This window comes from Pelophylax lessonae, assembly GCF_965119305.1.
Source record: "Pelophylax lessonae genome assembly, chromosome: 5".
Lineage (NCBI taxonomy): Eukaryota > Metazoa > Chordata > Amphibia > Anura > Ranidae > Pelophylax > Pelophylax lessonae.
Window position 1 is genome coordinate 72,187,270 of NC_138772.1, and position 20,389 is coordinate 72,207,658.

The 20,389-nt window shown below is 47.4% G+C and overlaps 1 protein-coding gene across 6 annotated transcripts in view; it reads left to right on the top strand.

The window, feature by feature from the left end:
* MLLT10 (MLLT10 histone lysine methyltransferase DOT1L cofactor) overlaps positions 1-20,389 on the top strand; it is a 366,688-nt gene that overhangs the window by 326,743 nt on the left and 19,556 nt on the right. For all 6 annotated transcript variants that reach the window (XM_082257831.1, XM_082257826.1, XM_082257829.1 and 3 more), the window contains one exon: positions 15,762-15,916. In XM_082257831.1, coding sequence (XP_082113957.1) covers positions 15,762-15,916 — 155 coding nt within the window. The remainder of the gene's footprint in view (positions 1-15,761; positions 15,917-20,389) is intronic.

A 20,389-nucleotide genomic window follows, 5' to 3' on the forward strand; every position in this document is an offset into this window, starting at 1 on the left:
TGTGATTGGAAGCTGGTTGAAGTTTTCTGAAAATTGCAGTTGGTCTGACCAGCATAAGGGCTCTTTCACACAGACATTGCAACTAGACAGTTGGGTCACATTTTTACTGCTTCCCAACTGCCTATCAACTTCGCATAATATCGCTAAAATAGGGAGCAAATGGAGGTGTGCACACTGCAACTTTAGCAGTGAGTACACCTCCACGTCGCAGGGAGACAAAAATAATGCTGCCTGCAGAGTTTGGCCTTGTTTACACTTGTGTTTGGATGGCAGTAGAAATGTGCAGCAGAGCTGGGTTTTTACTGCCCCCAAACCGCTCCCACTTATACTGCAAATGCAGTGGAGGGGGGAGTACATATTCCATGGGCAAAGATTACCCCCACTGTTGCCTTCTGTGGGCAGTACTGCCCTACCACCACATGTGATGCATGCTGTTGCAGCATTCTAGTGCAGGGTCAAGGGATTAAAGAAGGCAATGAGTAGGCAATACAATGCCTCAAATGATTTGCTTTGCAGCAGGAATTATAACCCCCCTGTTGAGTGAATGAGGCTACTGCAAATGCCCCACAACTGCACACAATGCAAATGGTTGCACATGGAGCGCCTCCTCACCTCCTGTCAAAAGCTGTCTGAAAAGCAGTCTGAACTTGACAGGCACTGAGGTGGCGCTCCACAACCATGTGCTTTGTGTGCAGTTGTGGGGCATTTACAGCAGCCTCATTCACTCAACGGAGGGGGTATAATTCATGCTGCGAAGCAAATCATCATAGCCACAACGTGTATAACCCCAACCACTACCTTTCCAGCTAAATGGGGAATAGTTGAGGGGTAGTAAAAATGTGACTCAACCACAGTGTTTTACCGCTCCTCAACTGCTAATGTAAACAAGCCCTTTGGCAGGAGGTAATGCTTTGCAACCACCTCCATTCACTTCTGTTGAAATGTGCCACAAGTGTACCTATCCTATAAGGGTGTAAACATGCCTATTGCATTTAGGGCGCAGTTGCAAAGCTTCTAAAGTGATCATTCCCAATTTAGCCTTGTAAAAAAGAAAATTTTAGTACACTTGTGGAGCATCACATGATGTGACTTTGAATGCTGCGCAACACGTCTGAGATGCTCATTAATGCTGGAGATGCTTTAATGCATACTTGCCAGAGCCTGATTTAACTGTGTTAAAATGCAACGCCTTTGTGTAAGAGCCGTACTTGGCAGGCAGTGCTTCTGCTTCACAGCTATTGGATTAGGCCCCTTTCAGACTAAGAGGGATCGTTCAATTGGATCTCTCCCTGATCCCCGCTGAGCAGGCAGGTGACCGGTCCATGTCCGTTCCGCTATGCAGAGCGGACAATGATGGGGCCTGCTCCTCTCTATGGGGTGGTTGGATGGAAACTGACTGCATGTCCGTTTCCATCTAGTTGTAATCGATCTGCCGGACCTATGGCGAATGTACGTCTGTTTTTAGTGGATTTTCTTGGATCAGATGCCCGGCGGCTGTCAACAGAAACATGTCCACTGTCATCCGCCGACCCCATAGAGAACAATGGGTGGTCCGATCAGGTCCACTCATGTGAAAGAGGCCTAAGGATCAAGCTATGTTGATCTTCCCAATAATCCTACTTACTCTAGCAATTTTCTTTTCTGCAACCCGTGGTTGCAGGAAAGAAAATCTCTCCACCTAAGACTGGCTTTAGTCTGTTGGCCAGACAGAGATCTTGGTGGGTCCTGATAAAGGCACAATGCATTTGAAGATGATCATATTTATTGTCACCCTTTGAGATGTCTGATGATCTGTGGCCTCTCTTATTATGTATATCACTATCGCTTAGACAATTTCATTAGTTTGCCTCCACTACATTCAGTATGTGAAACCCTTTTGGGTCCCTAGCTCACTATACATGGGCCGTCATTTACTTTCTGCTGTCAAGTCCTTCCATCTGAACGGTTATTCTCCTGATTATTATAAATATGCGCTTTTCTCCTCAGGAACATTTTCTGCATGTGAGGATTCACTGACAGCAGTACTAATGTTCAGATATTTGGGTTGGGGGGCACTTTAAGATTACTGTGTATGTTTTCTCCATCAATGGGGTAATTAATCAAATAAATAAGTTAAAGAGGTGGGGGTAGGACTGTGAAAATAGAGTACTCTTTATTCAGCAACTCGAGCCTCTTCCCCCGTGGATCTGAATTCTCTCTCCTTAGAAGTGCTCGTCCATCACGGTCCCAGCAATTCATTTGAGGGCCCTGGATTCCTGGTAGCCGGCCTGCGATCATAAGTCAGACTGACTAGCGGTCCCAGGGAGAATACTTTGCATTTGTTTTTCAATATGGGGATTCTCCTGTGAAGGAGCTCGGCTGACAGTTGAAAGACTGATCACAGCTTTTTAATCCCGTGTACATTTTTTAGGGAAATTGTATCTCGCTCGGGAGACGGGGCCCAGTCCCTGCGCCCATTAGGTGATGCACAGCGAGGGACACCTGCTCTCCACCAAGCCATGTTTGCAGTGTTGAAGCTGTGTTTTGCATGTATGGTAATGTCAGGAGTCGGACAATTATCAGCCATGCGTGCTGGAAAACAATCAGCAGTCCACATTCTTTCACACAGTTAAGGTTTGTGTTTCTGTAAGATTTTCCTTGTTTCTTTTTCTTTCATGTTCTTTGCTTTGTGTGGATCTTTGATGTTAAATTGGACGTGACGAATGATCCTGTTTTGTAATTGTTGGAATATTAGTTATTAAACAGTATGTCATCACATCTGAAGGATAATTGTCATCAGATGCTTATCTTGACTTTTTGTTGTTTTTAAACAAGGATTGATTTCTGTTATGTGATGCTCTGACGGCTGCACTGCAAATCCTAGAAACACCAATGAATTGCAACAACAGTTGTGACATATTTAGACTCTTCCGAACACAAATTAATGTTAGTGGTAAAAAACCCCAAACAAAATATATTTCTGCTTAATAATTCCTAAATGTGTTGGTTTTCTTTTTAGGCTTTTTTTCCCATTTTCCCTTTGTTTTAACCTGGAGAAAATAAGCCAGCAAGTCTGTTTTTTCTTTTTTTTCAACTTTCTCTAACAGACCAAGCTGTTCAGCATTAGTGGCAAATAGAGGTTTTGAGGCAAGCCACCTAACACTGACAGGGGTGCTTACAGTGGCCAGTTTTATTTATTTATGTAAAATCTTTTTTTCAAAAAGGGAAAAAAAAGGATTCAGATGATAGATTAAACAGTGTTCTGTGAGATGTTCAAAGCTTGGGATATTGCTTTAAACTTCCACATTTTTACCCCTGACCTGTCTGGTGTGTTCCTTGACCTTCATGATGCTGTTTGTTCACTAAGGTTCTCTAACAAACCTCTGAGGGCTTCACAGAACAGCTGTATTTATACTGAAATTAAATTACACACAAGTGGACTCTATTTACTAATTAGGTGACTTCTGATGTCAATTGGTTCCACCAGATTTTAGTTAGGGGTATGAAAGTAAGGCCCCTTTCACACAGGCGGACCGTTCAGATCCACCAGTCCGTTTTTTTGGCGGATCTGAACGGTCCCCCCCATGCATTCCTATGGGGCATTGGATGTCAGCGGAGACATGTCCGCTGACATCCGATCCGTCAAATCTGGACGGATGGAAACCCTATTTTCATCCGTCGATCGGATCGGATGAGAACGGACCGACGGTCCGTTCCCATCTGATTTCCCATCTGATTTCCCATCTGATTTCCCCCATAGAGATGCATGGGGAACTGACAGCTGTGTCTCCGCACACAGCGCGGAGACACAGCTGTCATCCTCCTGCTCAGCGGGGGATCGGCGGCTCGAAAAACGGAATCCGTCCCAATGGACGGATATTGTGAAAGGAGCCTAAGAGGTACCACAGAGGGCTGAATACAAATGCACACCACACTTTTCAGATATTTATTTGTAAAAAATGTTGAAAACCATTTATCATTTTCCTTCCACTTCGCAATTATGTGCTACTTTGTATTGGTCTATCACATAAAATCACCCCAAAAAAAACAATTAAATTTTTTGTAGTAACAGACAAAATGTGGAAATTTAAAGGGGTATGAATGCTCTTCAAAGCAGGTATCACACTGCATCCCTGTTAAAATCGCACGTGATTTGTGCCTATTCGTTTTGTATGGACACAAATCTTACCGCAAAGGTATCGGCAGAAACAATAGTGCGCATTTTGCTTTTTTTAAATCCTACCCTACACCCTGAAACTGACCTAGATCAAACCCGGATTTAGCCATTTTGTTATTTTTACAATCTTCTACTCTAACAAGGAGAAAAAAACACAATAAGGGGGAATTTATAAAAAAATAAATAAAAAACAGAGCAGACGCAATCTGGGACAGCTGTGCATGGCAACCAATCAGCCTCTATCTTTTATTTTTAACACTTTACTGAACCAGCTAACGATAAAAGCTGATTAGTTGCCATATACAAATGATTCAGATTCTGGTTGCTCCAGTTTTGGTAAATTCCTCCAAATGTATCTTTTTCTCCATTAAAGAGGAGAAAGAGTACAAGGAAGGGATGTACAGTGACTAATCAGTGTAATAGCCAATCACAGTGATCATGTGATTGTGACCCAGTCTTCCCGCTGCCAGTCATTTTTATGAGACCCAGAGCTGTCGGTGACTGCTCGTTCTCTGTGATTGAGTGTGCAGCATGCTCCCAGCACAAACACAGGTATGCACATATGTGGCCCCACAGAAGACTCACTTCCAGGAAGTCTTATATCTACAAATGCTCAGCAGAAAGTGGTTAGTGTAATTCCTTTGCTTTTCTGGTCTTTAAAGTGGAACTACACTGCATCTGAACACCACTAACCAAAAACCCTAATAAATACTTTCTAATATTCAAACAATCCCCCCCCCCCCATTTCTGGCTGTCACCACCTTGAATAAAGGCAGATGATTAATGTAGTATTTAATTCATGGAATCCATCTGGCCTTGGCTCAGACATGCAAGCAGGAGGATGTGCTTGGCTGAGAGAACCCCTCCTCCCCCCTCCCCCAAAGAATCCTGGGGTGTATGACATAATTTTCCTATGCCTGGAAACTAGAAAGTAACTGAGGAAATGTAAAAATAAGAAGCTAAAGGCCAGGTTCACATCTGTTCAAATTGAATGCAGGTCTCCCCACGTCCAATTCGCATGAAAAGCGAGTGTGACCGTCTTTCAATGGAGCTGGTTCACACATGTCCGGGGTGGCCATGGTTCGCAGTATGGTTCAGGTGTGAATTCAGGCAAAAATTCTGACCTGATTTGCAATTGAATCAGTGAATAGGAAAGCATCGGACCTCATGCTGTGAAACCGTCCTCAAACAAAATTTAATGATATACTCTCCTATCTATTTACTAATGCTCGCATCATCATTTTGATTTTAAAAAAGTCAGTGTTGATTGAGATAGTGAAGTTCTGCTTTAAGAATCATTCCTCTTCTACAGAGAAAAGAGACTCCTACTAATACTGGAAAATGCAAAATCTGGTGCAGCTCTGCATAGAAAACAATTGACATCCAGGTTTTATTGTCAAAGCTTAATTGAACAAATTGAAGTTAGAAGCAGATTGGCTACCATGCACAGCTGCACCAGATTTTGCACACTCCAATTTTAGTAAATCAACCCCATTGTTTCAGGGAGTATGTAAAAAAGAAAAAAAAAAAATTATAAAATGTCTGTCACCTTTTTGTCCGCGGAAGTCATCATAAGTGCAGATGACTTACCATCTGCCTGTGAACAGTGTAATGCCAGTGAAATTCAGGGTTATTTGATTCTATTAGTAACTGGCAGGTACCAAATTGTCGGTGAATGCAAGACATTCTTTACAGCAATTTTGACCAAATGCAGGCTTTTTGCCCAGTTCTGTGGATTATAGAGCAGACGCTTGCTGTGCACATCAAAATAAAAAAAAATCCTTCCTCAGTCAATCTTCATCTGATATTTCATATCCTCATTTATACCTGCCAGCACTTTCACACAAAGTAAATTTGTCTTTCATTCATTGACGGACACAGCTCCTGATCTTCTTAACCATCGTGTTATACTGCCCCCTGCAGGAGTAGGACACTAGGCAGAAAAAAATCTGGCTACACCTATGGGCAGTCCCATGGGTTATACTCCCTCTCTCTGCTATAGGTACCCCATTTTTTTCAGCCTAGTCAGGAATAAGGACCTAGTTCCATGCTGGGATCTCTGGTAATGGCAATTTATTCTTTTTGAGATAGAACATTTTTTCCTGTTTTTTTTTTTTTTTTCTGTGAGATCTACAATCAACTGCCATACTGGGCGACCAGCTAGATCATCTAGATCCAGTGGTCACCCCAGTCTGGCCAGTAAGCGCGCGCAGACCTCAGCGGCCGCAACATAGCCCCACCTGAAGGGGGCTTGCCTGCAAGTTAAATGCTTTGCGAAGTCGCATACGACCGGGTCTCGGCCCGAGTTGCAGCCTTAGTCCTGGCCGACATCCCCCCATTTCGATAGCGAAGGGGTTCTGTCTGGAGCAGTGCCCATCTAGTTCCTGGTATGGTGAGTAGCTGTCCCACCTCTCCTCCTGGAGGGTTTTGGGGTGGACGTGGGCCCCTCTTTGGGACAGTTGGACCCCTGGGTTCCTCTCCTTCCGGTCAGGCACCCACCCTTCATCTGTCCCCCCATCCTACCCCCCCTCCACTTATGCTGGGGCTGTCTGGTCCACCTCCTGGCATGGAGGCAGGGCACTATGCTGTCGATGGGGGCAGGGGGGGCGGCGCGAATGGTGACCCGACGATTGGCTGTGCAGGGGGGGGTTGTTCCTGGTTGGGGCTCATGCCAGGGCCCCCATCCTGCCTGGGTCTGTCCTTCAGGCCGAGGGATACCTCCTGGGAGCCTCAATTTACTGTAGCCCGTGCTCAATGCACGGTGGCCATGTTTGTGCAGTCCGGCGACCATTTTGCAGTGGTTTGCTATTAATAATAGCGGCGACCATGACAGTAGAGCACTCTGGGCGACGATTTCGGCGGTGAGAGCCCCTCCTCATCCCCTGGTGCTGACTCCTGGATCTTTTCACTTCCTGATCGCCGCACATGGAGTGCAGATTATCCTGGTGGCTGGTGGGGTTCTCTCACTCTCTGCTGAGGATCGCTTGGTGCTTTGTGCCTGGGGACCGGGTGGTGCTGCCAGCGCAGTGGGGGTTGTCCCTTTGCAGTGTTTTACACTTTTTGTGGGGTCCCCCTGGTGACTCATGGAGTCTTTGGAGCAAATCTCCTCACCCAATCCCCTCTCTGAGGCTGTGGGACCCTCAGGGTCCCAACCATCCATCGATGCACTGACAGCGGTCCTGGAGTCCCAGGTGGAGGTGGCTTTCGGGCGTCAGGCTAGCAAAAAGTGCCCCCCGCCTTCCCCTGCCTCATCCTTCTCATCCGATCCTGAATCTGATTCGACCCTGCTGGGTCTGCAACCATGATTCTTCCACATCTGCAATCGCGCACGAAAAGGCACTGGTGGAAGCACTTATTGTATCTGTGTGTGAGACCTTAAAGATGGAGGATGCAGCTGCTGCTGCAACAGAGGCAAATGTTCCCTTTGGCACTCACAAGCCATCCACTGTGGTAAAAGGGTTAACTTTCCCCACCTATTTTGACAGACATTGTCTCTAAAGAGTGGGGATGACCAAAGTGTCCCCTTGGGGTCCCTAAGCGATTTGCTAGGCAATACACCCATGAGGAGTCCCTTCTTAAAAAATGGACTGTTCCACTGGTGGTGGACCCTCCGGTCTCCAGAATAAACAAGGCAACCATGATTCCGGTTGAAGAGTCCCCGGCCTTTAAAGACTCGGCGGACAGGAAGGCGGAGGCTGTGGCCCGCAATATCTACACTCTGGCTAGTTCGGCACTGCCCTAGTGTCGCAAACTCTGACTGAGTGGGCTAAGCTTTTACGCCGTGACCTAGATGGAGTACAGCTCCCCCCTGCCTTTGCTGAGCTATCGGACCAGTTAGTCCAGGGGCTACAGTTTATCTGTGATGCCTCTTTGGATGCGGCTCCCCTAGTGGCTCGGCAGTGGTCCTTCGGCGTGTCTTTTGGCTCAAATTCTGGTCTGCGGACCAGACTTCTAAAAAGGCCTTGACTGATCGTCTGTTTGGGGCTACCCTGGATGACCTCATTAGAGATCTCACAGGGGGAAAAAGTACCTTTCTTCTGCAGGCTACTGACCCCACGCTGGTGGCCCCGTGGGGTCAGTATCATCTGTTTTACGCTTTCCCTCCTCTCAAGCTTTGGCCAAGACTTCTACGCAGGATCGGGGCAGAATGGATTCCGGTCATTTTAGTGACTCCGGACTGGCCTCGTTGGGCTTGGTATGCCGACATTCCTTGGAAGCTTCCTCTCAGGGATGATCTGCTGTCCCAAGGGCCAATCCAATCTTCCATCCTGCTTTACAGTCACTGGCTTTGACTGCTTGGCTGTTGAACGCCAAGTGCTGATGGATAGAGGTCTGTCTGAGTCGGCCTCCTTTTGAGAATCTCCAGGAGATTCCCCTGCTTTCGCTGCCCCAGAAGGTGGCCTTCTTGGTGGCTCTTACCTTGGCGCGCAGTGTGTCGGAATTGGCGGCGTTATCCTGTCATTCACCTTACTGGTGGTTCACATTGATCAGATGGTCCTTCGCCCCTGTCCGTCGTTCCTTCCTCAGGTTGTCTCTGATTTTCATTTGAATGAAGACATTGTGTTGCCTTCCCTGTGTCCCAGGCCAAAACATCCGAAGGAAATTGCCTTGCATGCCTTGAATGTGGTGTCGGCAATTAGGGTGTACCTGCCAGCTATGGAGTCCTTTAGGAAGTCATGCTCCCTATATGTGCTCACAAATGAGCCTTGGAAAGGGTTGTCCGCTTCCTCTACAACCATTTCCAGATGAATCAGACAGACGGTGATCCAGGCCTTATTCCATCAGGGGTCAGGTTCCTCCATTCCCTGTCTAGGCGTACTCTACTCAGGCGCTCAGTGCCTCCTGGGCCTTCTGTCATCAAGCATCAGTGACGCAGGTTTGCAAGGCGGCCATCTGGTTGACGGTGCACACTTTAACTAAGTTCTATAAAGTGGATGTGTTGGCATCTATGGATGCTTCCTTTGGCCGCAAGATTTTGCAGGCTGCTGTTTAGAGCACCTGGTCCTCTTTAAAGGGTGTATTATTTTTTTCAGGTGAGCTCCAGTTGTTTTGGTTGAGCTCCTGTTTGTTGGTTAGTTATAGCCAGCCTTGGGAATGTATTTTTCAATGTTCTCACCCCTCATGTTTAACACTTCTTTGGGACATCCCAATGGTAAGAAGATCAGGAGCTGTGTCCGTCAATAAACAAAAGAGAAAATGGGATTTTTGACTTACAGTAAAATCCATTTCTCTGATGTTCATTGACGGACACAGCACCCACCCCTCTGTGGAGTTGTAATTCTTCTGACACTGCTTGTAACAAAACTGAGTACCTATAGCAGAGAGAGGGAGTATAGCCCCTGGGTCTGCCCATAGGCGTAGCCAGACTTTTTTTCTGCCTAGTGTTCTACTCCTGTAGGGTGCAGTATAACCCAATGGTTAAGAAGATCAGGAGCTGTGTCCATCAATGAACATCAGAGAAATGCATTTTACGATAAGTCAAAAATCCAATTTTCTCTTACGTCCTCCGACAGTCGCCGCCTCTTCATATTCGTCACATATGGGGTATTAGACTTTGCTCCGAAGGAGTAGCTAGGCAACAGAATATGTTAACAATAAAGCTTTAACATATCCCACCCTCAAGGGGTGGTCCCCTCAGTCAATACCCTCCTACTTCCTGCAACCATATCTCAGTTTTAATGTCTAGCTTGTCAGGAGTGGCTGGCTCTCTCTGTGCTGGGACTTTTTGTCCCAGACTCTTTCTTCTTTTTGATATTTTGTTTGAGTTTTCTCTCTACCTTTACTTAGCTGTTATTTTTGTCAGCATTAGTTAGTTCTTCGGACGAAGAGGATCATGCGGACTGGGTCTCGGGCTGATCCCCCTGGTCGCAGGTCGTGGGTCAGTGGCTTCCCAGTCTGCCATCGAGCGTTCAGCCAGGTAACGCTCCTGGCACAGTGAACGACCCATCCCTGTTCGGTGCAGGGATGATTGGTGAGGTGGCTACCTCACCGGACGCTGTGCGGTTTCTGAACCGCCATTGTGTGCGTCTTGAATTGCAACTCTCCCTGCCTCATGTGCAGCGGCTTGTTCGCCTGTGCGGGTTCCCCACGCCATGTGAGGTAAGTGTATCTATGTGGGGACCTGTCTGTCTGGGGGGGGTCTCAGTCTGGGACTGTGTAACCTGCCTTTAATCACACTGCTTGTCTCCCTATCTCTCGGCTGCATGCTGTGGGCTGCAAGGGGGGGGGGGAGCTGTATGACACTGAGTATGTCAGGCTGGGCAGTGTGAGGAGCTGTGTGCTGTGGGGCATGTTTTTAATGGCATGTTGGGGCATATACAGCGATCGCTGCGGCGAACTAACATGTATCCATATAATGGGATAATATTGTGTGTGATTTTATGCACTGTGGAGCGGCGATTTCGGCGCCAAACGACGCCATTTTACCGGCGCCCGCTCCGGCCGCATGGTTTACATGCACGGCGGCCATTTTCTTGTAGCCTCCATAGGCTTACATAGAGCGCCCTGGCAGCATCACTTCCTCTCTCCTGGAAGCACCGATCGAGGCAGCAGCAGCAGCGGAGTCTCCTCAGGTTTTATCCTTCTATTCCTGTGTTCCATTGCCTGTATTCAGTCTGTATATTCCCTGTGGGGGTCTCATTGTGCCTGAGTGTGGTGCGGTGGGCTGCGCTTGCCGCGCTTGCTGTAAGGGGGCAGTTAACCCTTGGTTGTCTGGCATACAGGGGCAATGGATTCTCAGGAGGGCAAGTTTCCCACAGTATTGGTGGAAAGCCAGGGGACCGCTGTTTCCCCCCCAGGGGGGGATTTAGCCACTATTGTGGCTGGCCTTGCTGCACAGGTGCAAATGCTGGTGGCTGCTCAATCTACTAAACGGCCCAGAGTTGCTCTGTCCTCTGATTCTGAGGGTGAAGGTGATGGGGCTGTTCTGGCGGGGACCCCCCTATCGGGGTCCCGCTCCTCTCTTGATCTAGTGGGGTCTGAGGTAGAGGCTGAAGTTGAGGGGGTTGATAATTCTCCCCCTGGCTCGCCTGAAGAGCTTGCAATCATGGATGAGTTGATTGCTTCCATTAAGCAGACGCTACGTTTGCAGGACGAGGTGTGTCCCCCAGCTGCCTTGGCGGCTTATGGGACGCAGAGAAAACGCAGGACGCCGCAGGTTTTTCCCTGCAATGCTGATTTTCAGCGCGCTGTTAAGGACCAATGGCGCGATTTGCGCAAGCCTTTTGCGGTACCAAGTAAATTTAAGCTGCGTTATCCTTTCTCGCCTGCCACTGATGAACGGTGGTGTGTGCCTCCGCCAGTGGATCATGCTATTGCGGTTTTGAACAAAGCCACTGCGATCCCTGCAGAGGGATCCCCTGTTTTCCGTGATGCCACGGATAGGAGACTGGAGTCTCTTGCCCGTCATACTTATTCTGTTACGGGTTCTATGCTTAAGGCTCTGTTTGCTTCTCTCATGGCGGCCCAGGCGATCGCAAGTTGGACGCAGATGCTTAGGCGCATCCTAGTGGCCGATTCGGCCTCGGCGGCGACCCTGGATATGGTGGATCAGATCCACCAGGGTGTCATGTATCTGTGTGATGCGGACCTGGACCTGATTCCGTTGGCCGCGCGTGTGCACAGCGTGGCGGTGTTGTCTCGCCGCCTGGTTTGGTTGAAATGTTGGTCGGTGGACCAATCTTCACGTAAAACCTTAGCCAATCTGCCTTATGATGGGTCTCGCCTTTTTGGGGAGTCCCTGGATGTGTTGATTAAGGGGATTACCGGGGGTAAGAGCACTCTCTTGCCCCATTTCCCCAAGGCTAAGGGGGCTTCTGGGAAGAAGCATGCTCATTTTCGGCCCCCTCAGGGGTCCTTTCGTGCCTTTCGGCCGCACTACAAGGGCAAACCGTTCAAGGGCCAAGGCTCTCAGAAGAAGCCCTGGTCTGGGAAACAGAAGTCCGGTCAATCCGGACCTGCGGCCCATAACAGTTCGGCCTGAAGGGGCGCCCTCACCCAGTTTTGGGGTGGGGGGACGCTTGCTCGGTTTTCTTCAGCCCTGGTTGGCCCGTGTGAGGGACAGATGGGTTCTGGAAATCGTTCGATCTGGTTACAAGATCGAGTTTCTCTCTCGGCCGGAGAGCAGATTTTTTCCCTCAAATCTTCAACTGTCTCCAGAGCGCCTGCGGGATCTGCACCTGGCGGTGCGGGACCTGAGGGCTCAGGGAGTGGTGGTTCCGGTGCCTCATCGGGACAGATTTTGGGGGTTTTATTCCAATCTGTTCACCGTGCCCAGGAAGGAGGGCAAGGTTCGTCCGATTCTGGACTTGAAAGCTCTGAACCGCTCTGTGCGAGTTCGCAAGTTCCGCATGGAATCCCTGCGCTCGGTGGTGGCTGCCCTGGTTCCGGGGGAATTCATGGCCTCCATCGATTTGAAGGATGCGTACCTTCACATCCCCATATTCGAGGGTCATCAGAAGTACCTTCGATTTGCCATTGCGGAGGATCACTACCAGTTTGTGGCGTTGCCCTTTGGGCTCGCCTCGGCTCCGCGGGTCTTCACCAAGGTGCTTGCACCGGTTCTGGCATTATTGAGAGCCCAGGGCATTTCTGTCCTGGGGTATCTGGACGACATTCTGGTTTGGTCTGCGACCAGACAGGGTCTGGAGAAGGACCTGTCTGTCACAATGCAAACTCTGCAGGAGTTCGGTTGGACGATAAATGTTCCAAAGTCGACACTGAGTCCGTCGGTTCGTCTCCCCTATCTGGGAATGATACTGGACTCGGTGCAGGCGAAGGTCTTCCTGCCGGAAGACAAACTCAGGACTCTTCAGGAGGAAGTCAGGTCCCTCAGGGATGTTCCACACTCGTCTCTGCGGACGGGTATGAGATGTCTGGGATTGATGGTCTCGGCCTTCGAGGCGATTCCTTTCGCGCAGTTTCACACGCGGGGTCTCCAAGCGGAGATCCTGTCCAGGTGGGACGGGCGACCTCAATCTCTGGATCTTCAGATCTCGTTGAGTCATCGCACCAGGGAAAACCTTCTGTGGTGGCTCCAGTCCCCGTTGGTGTCCGGGGGCAAGTCGTTTCGTCCGATCTCGTGGACGATAATCACCACGGATGCCAGCCTGTCGGGCTGGGGTGGTGTTCTGGGCGTTCTGTCCGCCCAGGGGACCTGGTCGGAGGGGGAGTCTTCCCTTCCGATCAACATTCTGGAATTGCGTGCGATAAGGCTCTGTCTTCATCGCTGGACGGACCGGCTGCAGGGCTGCCCGGTTCGGGTGCAGACGGACAATGCCACGGCGGTGGCCTACATCAACCACCAAGGGGGCACCAGGAGTGCCCGAGCGGCTCGAGAAGTGGCCGACATTCTGTCTTGGGCCGAGACTCATGTCCCGGCGATAACGGCGGTTCACATTCCGGGAGTGGAGAACTGGCAGGCGGACTATCTGAGTCGCCAGACCCTGGATCAGGGGGAATGGTCTCTCCACCCGGCTGTCTTCCAGATGTTGTGCGCGAAGTGGGGTCTTCCAGATGTGGACCTGTTCGCGTCTCGCCTCAACTACAAGGTGAAGAGGTTCGTGGCAAGGACGCGCGACCCTCGGGCAGACGCGTCGGACGCGTTAGTGGCCCCGTGGCATCAGTACAGGCTGATGTACGCGTTTCCACCGATTCAGTTGCTGTCCAGGTTCCTTCGCAGGTTGCACTCGGAACGCAGCACGGTGATTCTTGTGGCACCGGACTGGCCTCGCCGGTCCTGGTACGCAGACCTCGTGAATCTGGCGGTCGACGCTCCTTGGCGTCTGCCTCTTCGAGACGATCTACTGTCTCAAGGACCGATTTACCATCCTGCTTTACAGTCGCTGGCTTTGACGGCCTGGCTGTTGAGACCGAGGTCCTGAAGGAGAAGGGTCTCTCTCCAGAGGTCGTTCATACTTTGATCAACGCGAGGAAGTCTTCCTCGGGGAAGGTTTATTACCGTACTTGGAAGGCCAATTTTGCCTGGTGTGAGTCCAGGGGGTTTTCACCCCGCACGTACTCGGTTTCCCGTGTGCTGTCTTTCCTTCAGACGGGTGTCGATCAGCGTTTGGCGCTGGCTACGATTAAGGGTCAGGTGTCGGCGCTGGCCGTTCTGTTTCAACGTCCCGTGGCTTCCAACTCCTTGGTTGGCACTTTTATTCAGGGTGTGCGGCATCTGGTTCCTCCTAGGAGGGATCCTTTGCCCCCTTGGGACTTGAATCTAGTTCTATCTGTGTTACAACGTGCTCCTTTTGAACAGATCAGGGAGATCTCGTTGTCTATGTTGTCCAAAAAGGTCGCCTTTTTGGTGGCGATCACTTCGGCTCGCAGAGTGTCGGGACTGGCGGCTTTGTCCTGCAAGTCTCCGTACCTGGTTGTTCATTTGGATAAGGTGGTCTTGCGACCTAATCCTTCTTTTCTACCGAAACGAGTTTCGGAATTCCATCTTAACGAGGATATTGTTTTGCCTTCGTTGTGCACGAAGCCTAAACATCCGAAGGAGGTGAGATTGCACTCTCTGGATGTTGTTCGGGCGATAAGGGTTTACCTTAAATCGACTGAGTCTTTTCGTAAGACTGACTCCTTGTTTGTTCTTCCAGAGGGTCCTCGGAAGGGCATGGCGGCTTCCGCCTCTACCATTGCCAAATGGATCAGGCAGACCATTGAACAGGCCTATGCCTTGCAGGGGAAGGTTCCCCCTGTGCCTGTGAAGGCGCACTCTACTAGATCACTGAGTACGTCTTGGGCCTGCCGTCATGGGGCTTCTGTAGCCCAGGTGTGTAAGGCGGCGACTTGGTCGACCGTACACACTTTCACAAAATTCTACAAAGTAGATGTTCAGGCATCGGCGGATGCTTCCTTTGGCCGCAAGGTTCTTAGTGCGGCTGTTCCATAGGGTCCCTTGTTGGGGACTCCTGGCTGTTGGGATAGTTTTTTTGTATCCCCTGGTTTTTTTGTCTTTTCCTGGGTTGTTGCTCCTGTTGAGCACTTATTTTTGCTGTTGCCCAGCTGGTTTCCTTCCTTTGGTAAGGTTCCTTTCTTTGATGTGGAGACTGCGTTGCCTTTCGGCGCGGATGCGTTTCCCACCCCTCATGTTTGCACTGCTTTGGGACGTCCCCATATGTGACGAATATGAAGAGGCGGCGACTGTCGGAGGACGTAAGAGAAAACGGAATTTTTGTAAAATCTTACCTGTAAAATTCCTTTCTCTGAGTCCTCCGACAGTCGCCGCCCCCGCCCCTCTTTTGGGGTTTGAATGTATACTCTACTGCTATTCCACTAAAACTGAGATATGGTTGCAGGAAGTAGGAGGGTATTGACTGAGGGGACCACCCCTTGAGGGTGGGATATGTTAAAGCTTTATTGTTAACATATTCTGTTGCCTAGCTACTCCTTCGGAGCAAAGTCTAATACCCCATATGTGACGAATATGAAGAGGCGGCGACTGTCGGAGGACTCAGAGAAAGGAATTTTACAGGTAAGATTTTACAAAAATTCCGTTTTTTTCAGTATTTAGGAAACCAAAAGAGTAGAAAAGAACATTCTGATTGTATATTTGTTAATCTGAAACATATCTTTTCTTTGTATCTTTGTCTTCTCGTGGTAGGTCTCCTCTGAACAGCCTTTCTGCTCGCTATGAACAGTCGGGGACTGGTAGTGGAGAGGGCATTCCTCCAGCAGTTACAAGTATAGAGCAGCTGCTGGAGAGACAGTGGAGTGAAGGACAGCAGTTCTTACAGGAGCAAGGGACCAGCAGTGACAGTAAGTGTGGTGTTCATGCTTGGAAAATCAAATAAATCAATCTATGGTGCCTTAATTGACATTGATGCTTTCTAAAGATGCCTACTTCAGCCTAATGGTTCAAGTCCAGGTTCCCTTTATATTCTTTCTGCTGATGGCTTTCAGATTTCTCCCTAATGCACGATTTTCCCCTTCTACCTACTACATGCCTCCTGCTTGATCCTCTGCCATCCCTCACCTTCCTGTCCTGCACCCTTTTACTGTCAGCCATGGCTGCATTCTGCTCACTAAAAGTGTGAAACCGCATAAAGCACCAAACAGAACACTGCCTAAGGTGAAGAGCAGACTTTTGATGTTTACCAACTGAGTACTTGGAATTGCACTTGAAATAGTAAAACTAGCCTTTAGCAAAAAGTTGAAAATGACCACCTTATTATGATGTATGCTATTATTTTATTTCCTTAATTCAAATAATGTTAATTTATTAAACAGCATTCTTACTGTTCAGATATGTTTTTGTTCTCAAGTCTCCCCACTGCAGTCACAACACCGATTTGGTCAGTTAGCAGGCAGACCTTGTTTTGTTGGATTGTGCAGACCAGACATTGAACCAGAGGAGCTACAATTGTCTGCTTTCTCGTGGGCAACTAGTGAACCTTTTACTTCCTAAACATCTAAGGAACTGATATCTAAATGGTTTTTACATATGTGTATGTGTGTATATTAATATATTTTACAGGATTTAAATAAAGCCAACAGGTTGTGCAGATCTTAGAAAACAAAAGGAAACCATACATTGTCAATACAAGAGGGCTAGGAGGGCTCTGATCATGAGAGCTTACAATCTATAGGAAGGGCAACCTACACAAATGGCATTGATTGAGCTAGGCTTCACTGCAGAGATACTAATATATATATATATATATATATATATATATATATATATATATATATATATATATATATAATTACACACACACACACAGGGGGTAAAATAGGTATTGAACTTGTCAACATTTTTCTAGGTAAAGGTGCTATTGACATGAAGTTTTTACTACGTTGGAAACGACCCATGCAATCCATGCATACAAAGAAACCAAAACAATTAAGTTAAGTTGTGTAATAAAATAGACTTACACCAGGAAAACATATTGAACAGATGAAGACAGGGAGGTGCAAAAAGGCATGAAAAGCCAAGATACCTGCTAAAATCTATCAGTAAGTAGAAAGCAATCCTGCCCCTCAGTGCAAATTAATATCAGCTGGATCAGTTTCAACTGATAGCCTAAAAAAAGGTGTCTCATTACCAATGTGTCACACAAGAAACCTCTCATGATGGGTAAAAGCAAAGAGCTCTTTCAAGACCTTTGCAACCTTATTGTTGCAAAACATACTGATGGCATTGTTTACAAGAAGGATTTCTAAACTTCTGAATGTTCCAGTGAGCACTTTTGAGGCCATAACCTGGAAGTAGAAAGAACATAATTTCACCATAAACTGGCCACTACCAGGTTCTCCTCTGAAGATTTCTGACACAGGAGTGAAAAGAATTATCAGAAGAGTTGTCCAAGAGCCAAGAACCACTTGTGGAGAGCTTCAGAAAGACCTGGAATTAGCTGGTACAATTGTTTCAAAGAAAACAGTAAGTAATGCACTCAACCTCCATGGCCTGAATGCACGCTCACCACACAAGACTCCATTGCTGAAGGAAAAGTATGTTTAGACTCGTTTAAAGTTTACTGCACAACATTTAGACAAGCCTGTGAAATACTGGGAGAATATAGTCTGGTGAGATGAGACCAATATTGAACTCTTTGGATGCCATAATACACACCATGTTTGGAGGTCCAAAGGCACTGCACATCACCCCAAAAACTACATACGAACAGTGAAGTTTGGAGGTGGGAACATCATGGTGTCGGGCTGTTTTTCAGCATACTGTACTGGAAAACTTCAGATCTCTGAAGGAAGGATGAATGGAAAAATGTACCAAGACATTCTTGATAAAAATCTGCTGCCATCTACCAGGATGATTAAGATGAAACGAGGGTAGACATTTCAGCAAGACAATGATCCCAAACACAAAGCCAAGGAAACTCTCACTTGGTATCAAAGAAAGAAAATAAAGCTGCTAGAATGGCCCAGCCAATCACCTGACTTGAATCCAATAGGAAATCTATGGAAAGAACTAAAGATCAGAGTTTATAGAAGAGACCCATGGAACCTTTAAGATTTGAAGATTGTGTGGAAGAATGGGCAAAATTCACACCTGAGCAATGCATGCGACTAGTTTTTCCATACAGAAGGCGTCTTGAAGCTGTCATTACCAACAAAGAATTTTATACGAAGTATTAAATATATTTCAGATAGCATGTTCAATATTTTTCCGAGTCATTCCATTTTAAAAGGCCTCATGCACACCGGACGTTATCAAAATGTCAGTAGAATGCTGTAGCTGTAAAATGAGTTTTTCAGCTTTTTTGCAGTAGCGTTTTTTTAGAGTTTTTTAGCTTTTTTTCAGCTGTAGTTTTTTTTTTTTTTTTTTTTTTTTTTAGCAAAACAATACTCCATCAAAAGCTCATGGCTCAAAAATGTTGATAAATGCCGAATAGTCACGTTTTTTGCCACTATTCAGCGTTTTTAAGCTTTTTTCAGAGTTAGAGCGTTTTTACAGCTGAAAAACGCCTCCTAAAACCCATTAGCTCTGGATTTTTTTTCCCAGCCGGAAACTGCTCATAACAGCCTGTGTGCGCATGGACACATAGGATAACATGCTGGGGGCTTTACTGGCTGCAGAAAAAAACGTCTGAAGTCAGAAACCGCAGCTGTAAAAACGTCCAGTGTGCATGAGGTGAGGCCTTACACATAACTTAATTTCTGAGCGATTTGTTTTGGTTTCTTTGTATATATGTATGGATTGCATGGGTTGTTCCTGACATGGTAAAAATGTCATGTCAATACCACCTTTAGAAAAATATTTACCTAGAAAAATGGTGACGTGTTCAATACTTATTTTACCCACTGTACTGTGTGTGTGTGTGTGTGTGTGTATTATACATTTGTTTTCTTTCAATAATAAGTGCACCAACAGATATTTTTGTTGCAGTTTTTAAATACTACCTACAGTCGTCTTTTAAATAGTAGCATTCCTAAGTCTAAGCATCATTACAATCTCTGCAGACTAGGTTGAAAATTGCTCAACCCCAAGGTGTCCTGATATATGTATTCTGGAAGAAGCAGCTCATTTTGAAAAGTGTGGATCTTTAGATATGAATACTATACTGACAGAATTGTAATTGTGAAGAAATTCACGGAGGGATAATCCTTTAAACATAAGAACGACAGGACCATCCTGCATCTCATTTGGTCACTCTGAGAGCCCCTTTGTATGCGAGGGTCAAGCTAAGTCTTTGTGAAATTACCAGATGTGACCATTCCTGATAGAGGTTCCTCTACCAGAATAGAGGTCAGAAAAACAAAGAGAACTTGTATACTGTATGATTTTCAACAAGCTTGAAGCAGCAGAACGCCTAATACCACAGCATTCCAAATCTTTTGCTTTCCGGGCAGGAAATGAGCATTCAGCAAGAAAGCCTTTTGTTTCCAGGGTCCTGTCAATAATCCCATTTCTGCTGTTAGGAGTGAAGAAAGCTCAGGAACTCTGGCACTATGTCTCCCATAGGTGTACAAAATGCTGGAAATTCTTCCCTATTAACCAGTTTTGGTGATTGTAATTGGTCAGCTTAAGTATTAGCTGTTTATATCCCCGGCCCGCTTACAGTTTTTTTTGGGGTGGTGCAGGACATTTACTTTAAAGGGTGATGGTCCTGGTTCCGATTTCGGAACATTTTAGGGGTTTTACTCAAACCTGTTTACTGTCCCCAGGAAGGAAGGCAAGGTGCGTCCAATTCTGGACCTCAAGGCACTGAACTGCTTTGTGCAGGTTCAGAAGTTTGTAGCACCCTCTGTAGATAGGTGCTAGGTAATCTATAGGGGAAACCTTGTCTGCTTATCAGCAGGGTCCAATTATTCAGTCAGGCTGTCATGTGTTCTCAGGTGTGACTGTCGAGTTGGGGAGTCTCCCCACTGTATCCAATGAGGGCTCTCATTGGACAATGGAGGAAACCTGACCAATAGCACACCAGGGCTTGTATCCATCCAGAGGGAAGATTCTGCCGCAATGCATCCTGGGAGAGGGATATAAATCTGAGGGGAGCACATGACAGGGTGTCTTTGGCAGAAAGCAGAGTCCCAGGAGGGAGGTGATGGCTGTCTCTCCTCCTGTCAGCGTGGAACGGATGTCCTGGGTGGCTGGCCTAGAGGACAGAAGGTTGAGCTGAGCTGCAGAGAGGGATCCAGTGTGCTGAGGACCAAGCGGAGCTGTGGGGGTCGGAGTTTCCAGGAAAGCAATATCGTGAGTACTGTAAACTTCCCCGGGGTCTGCCTAGGATAGGGGAACACTCCGGAAGTTCAGAGGGATCCAGAAGCCAGCTA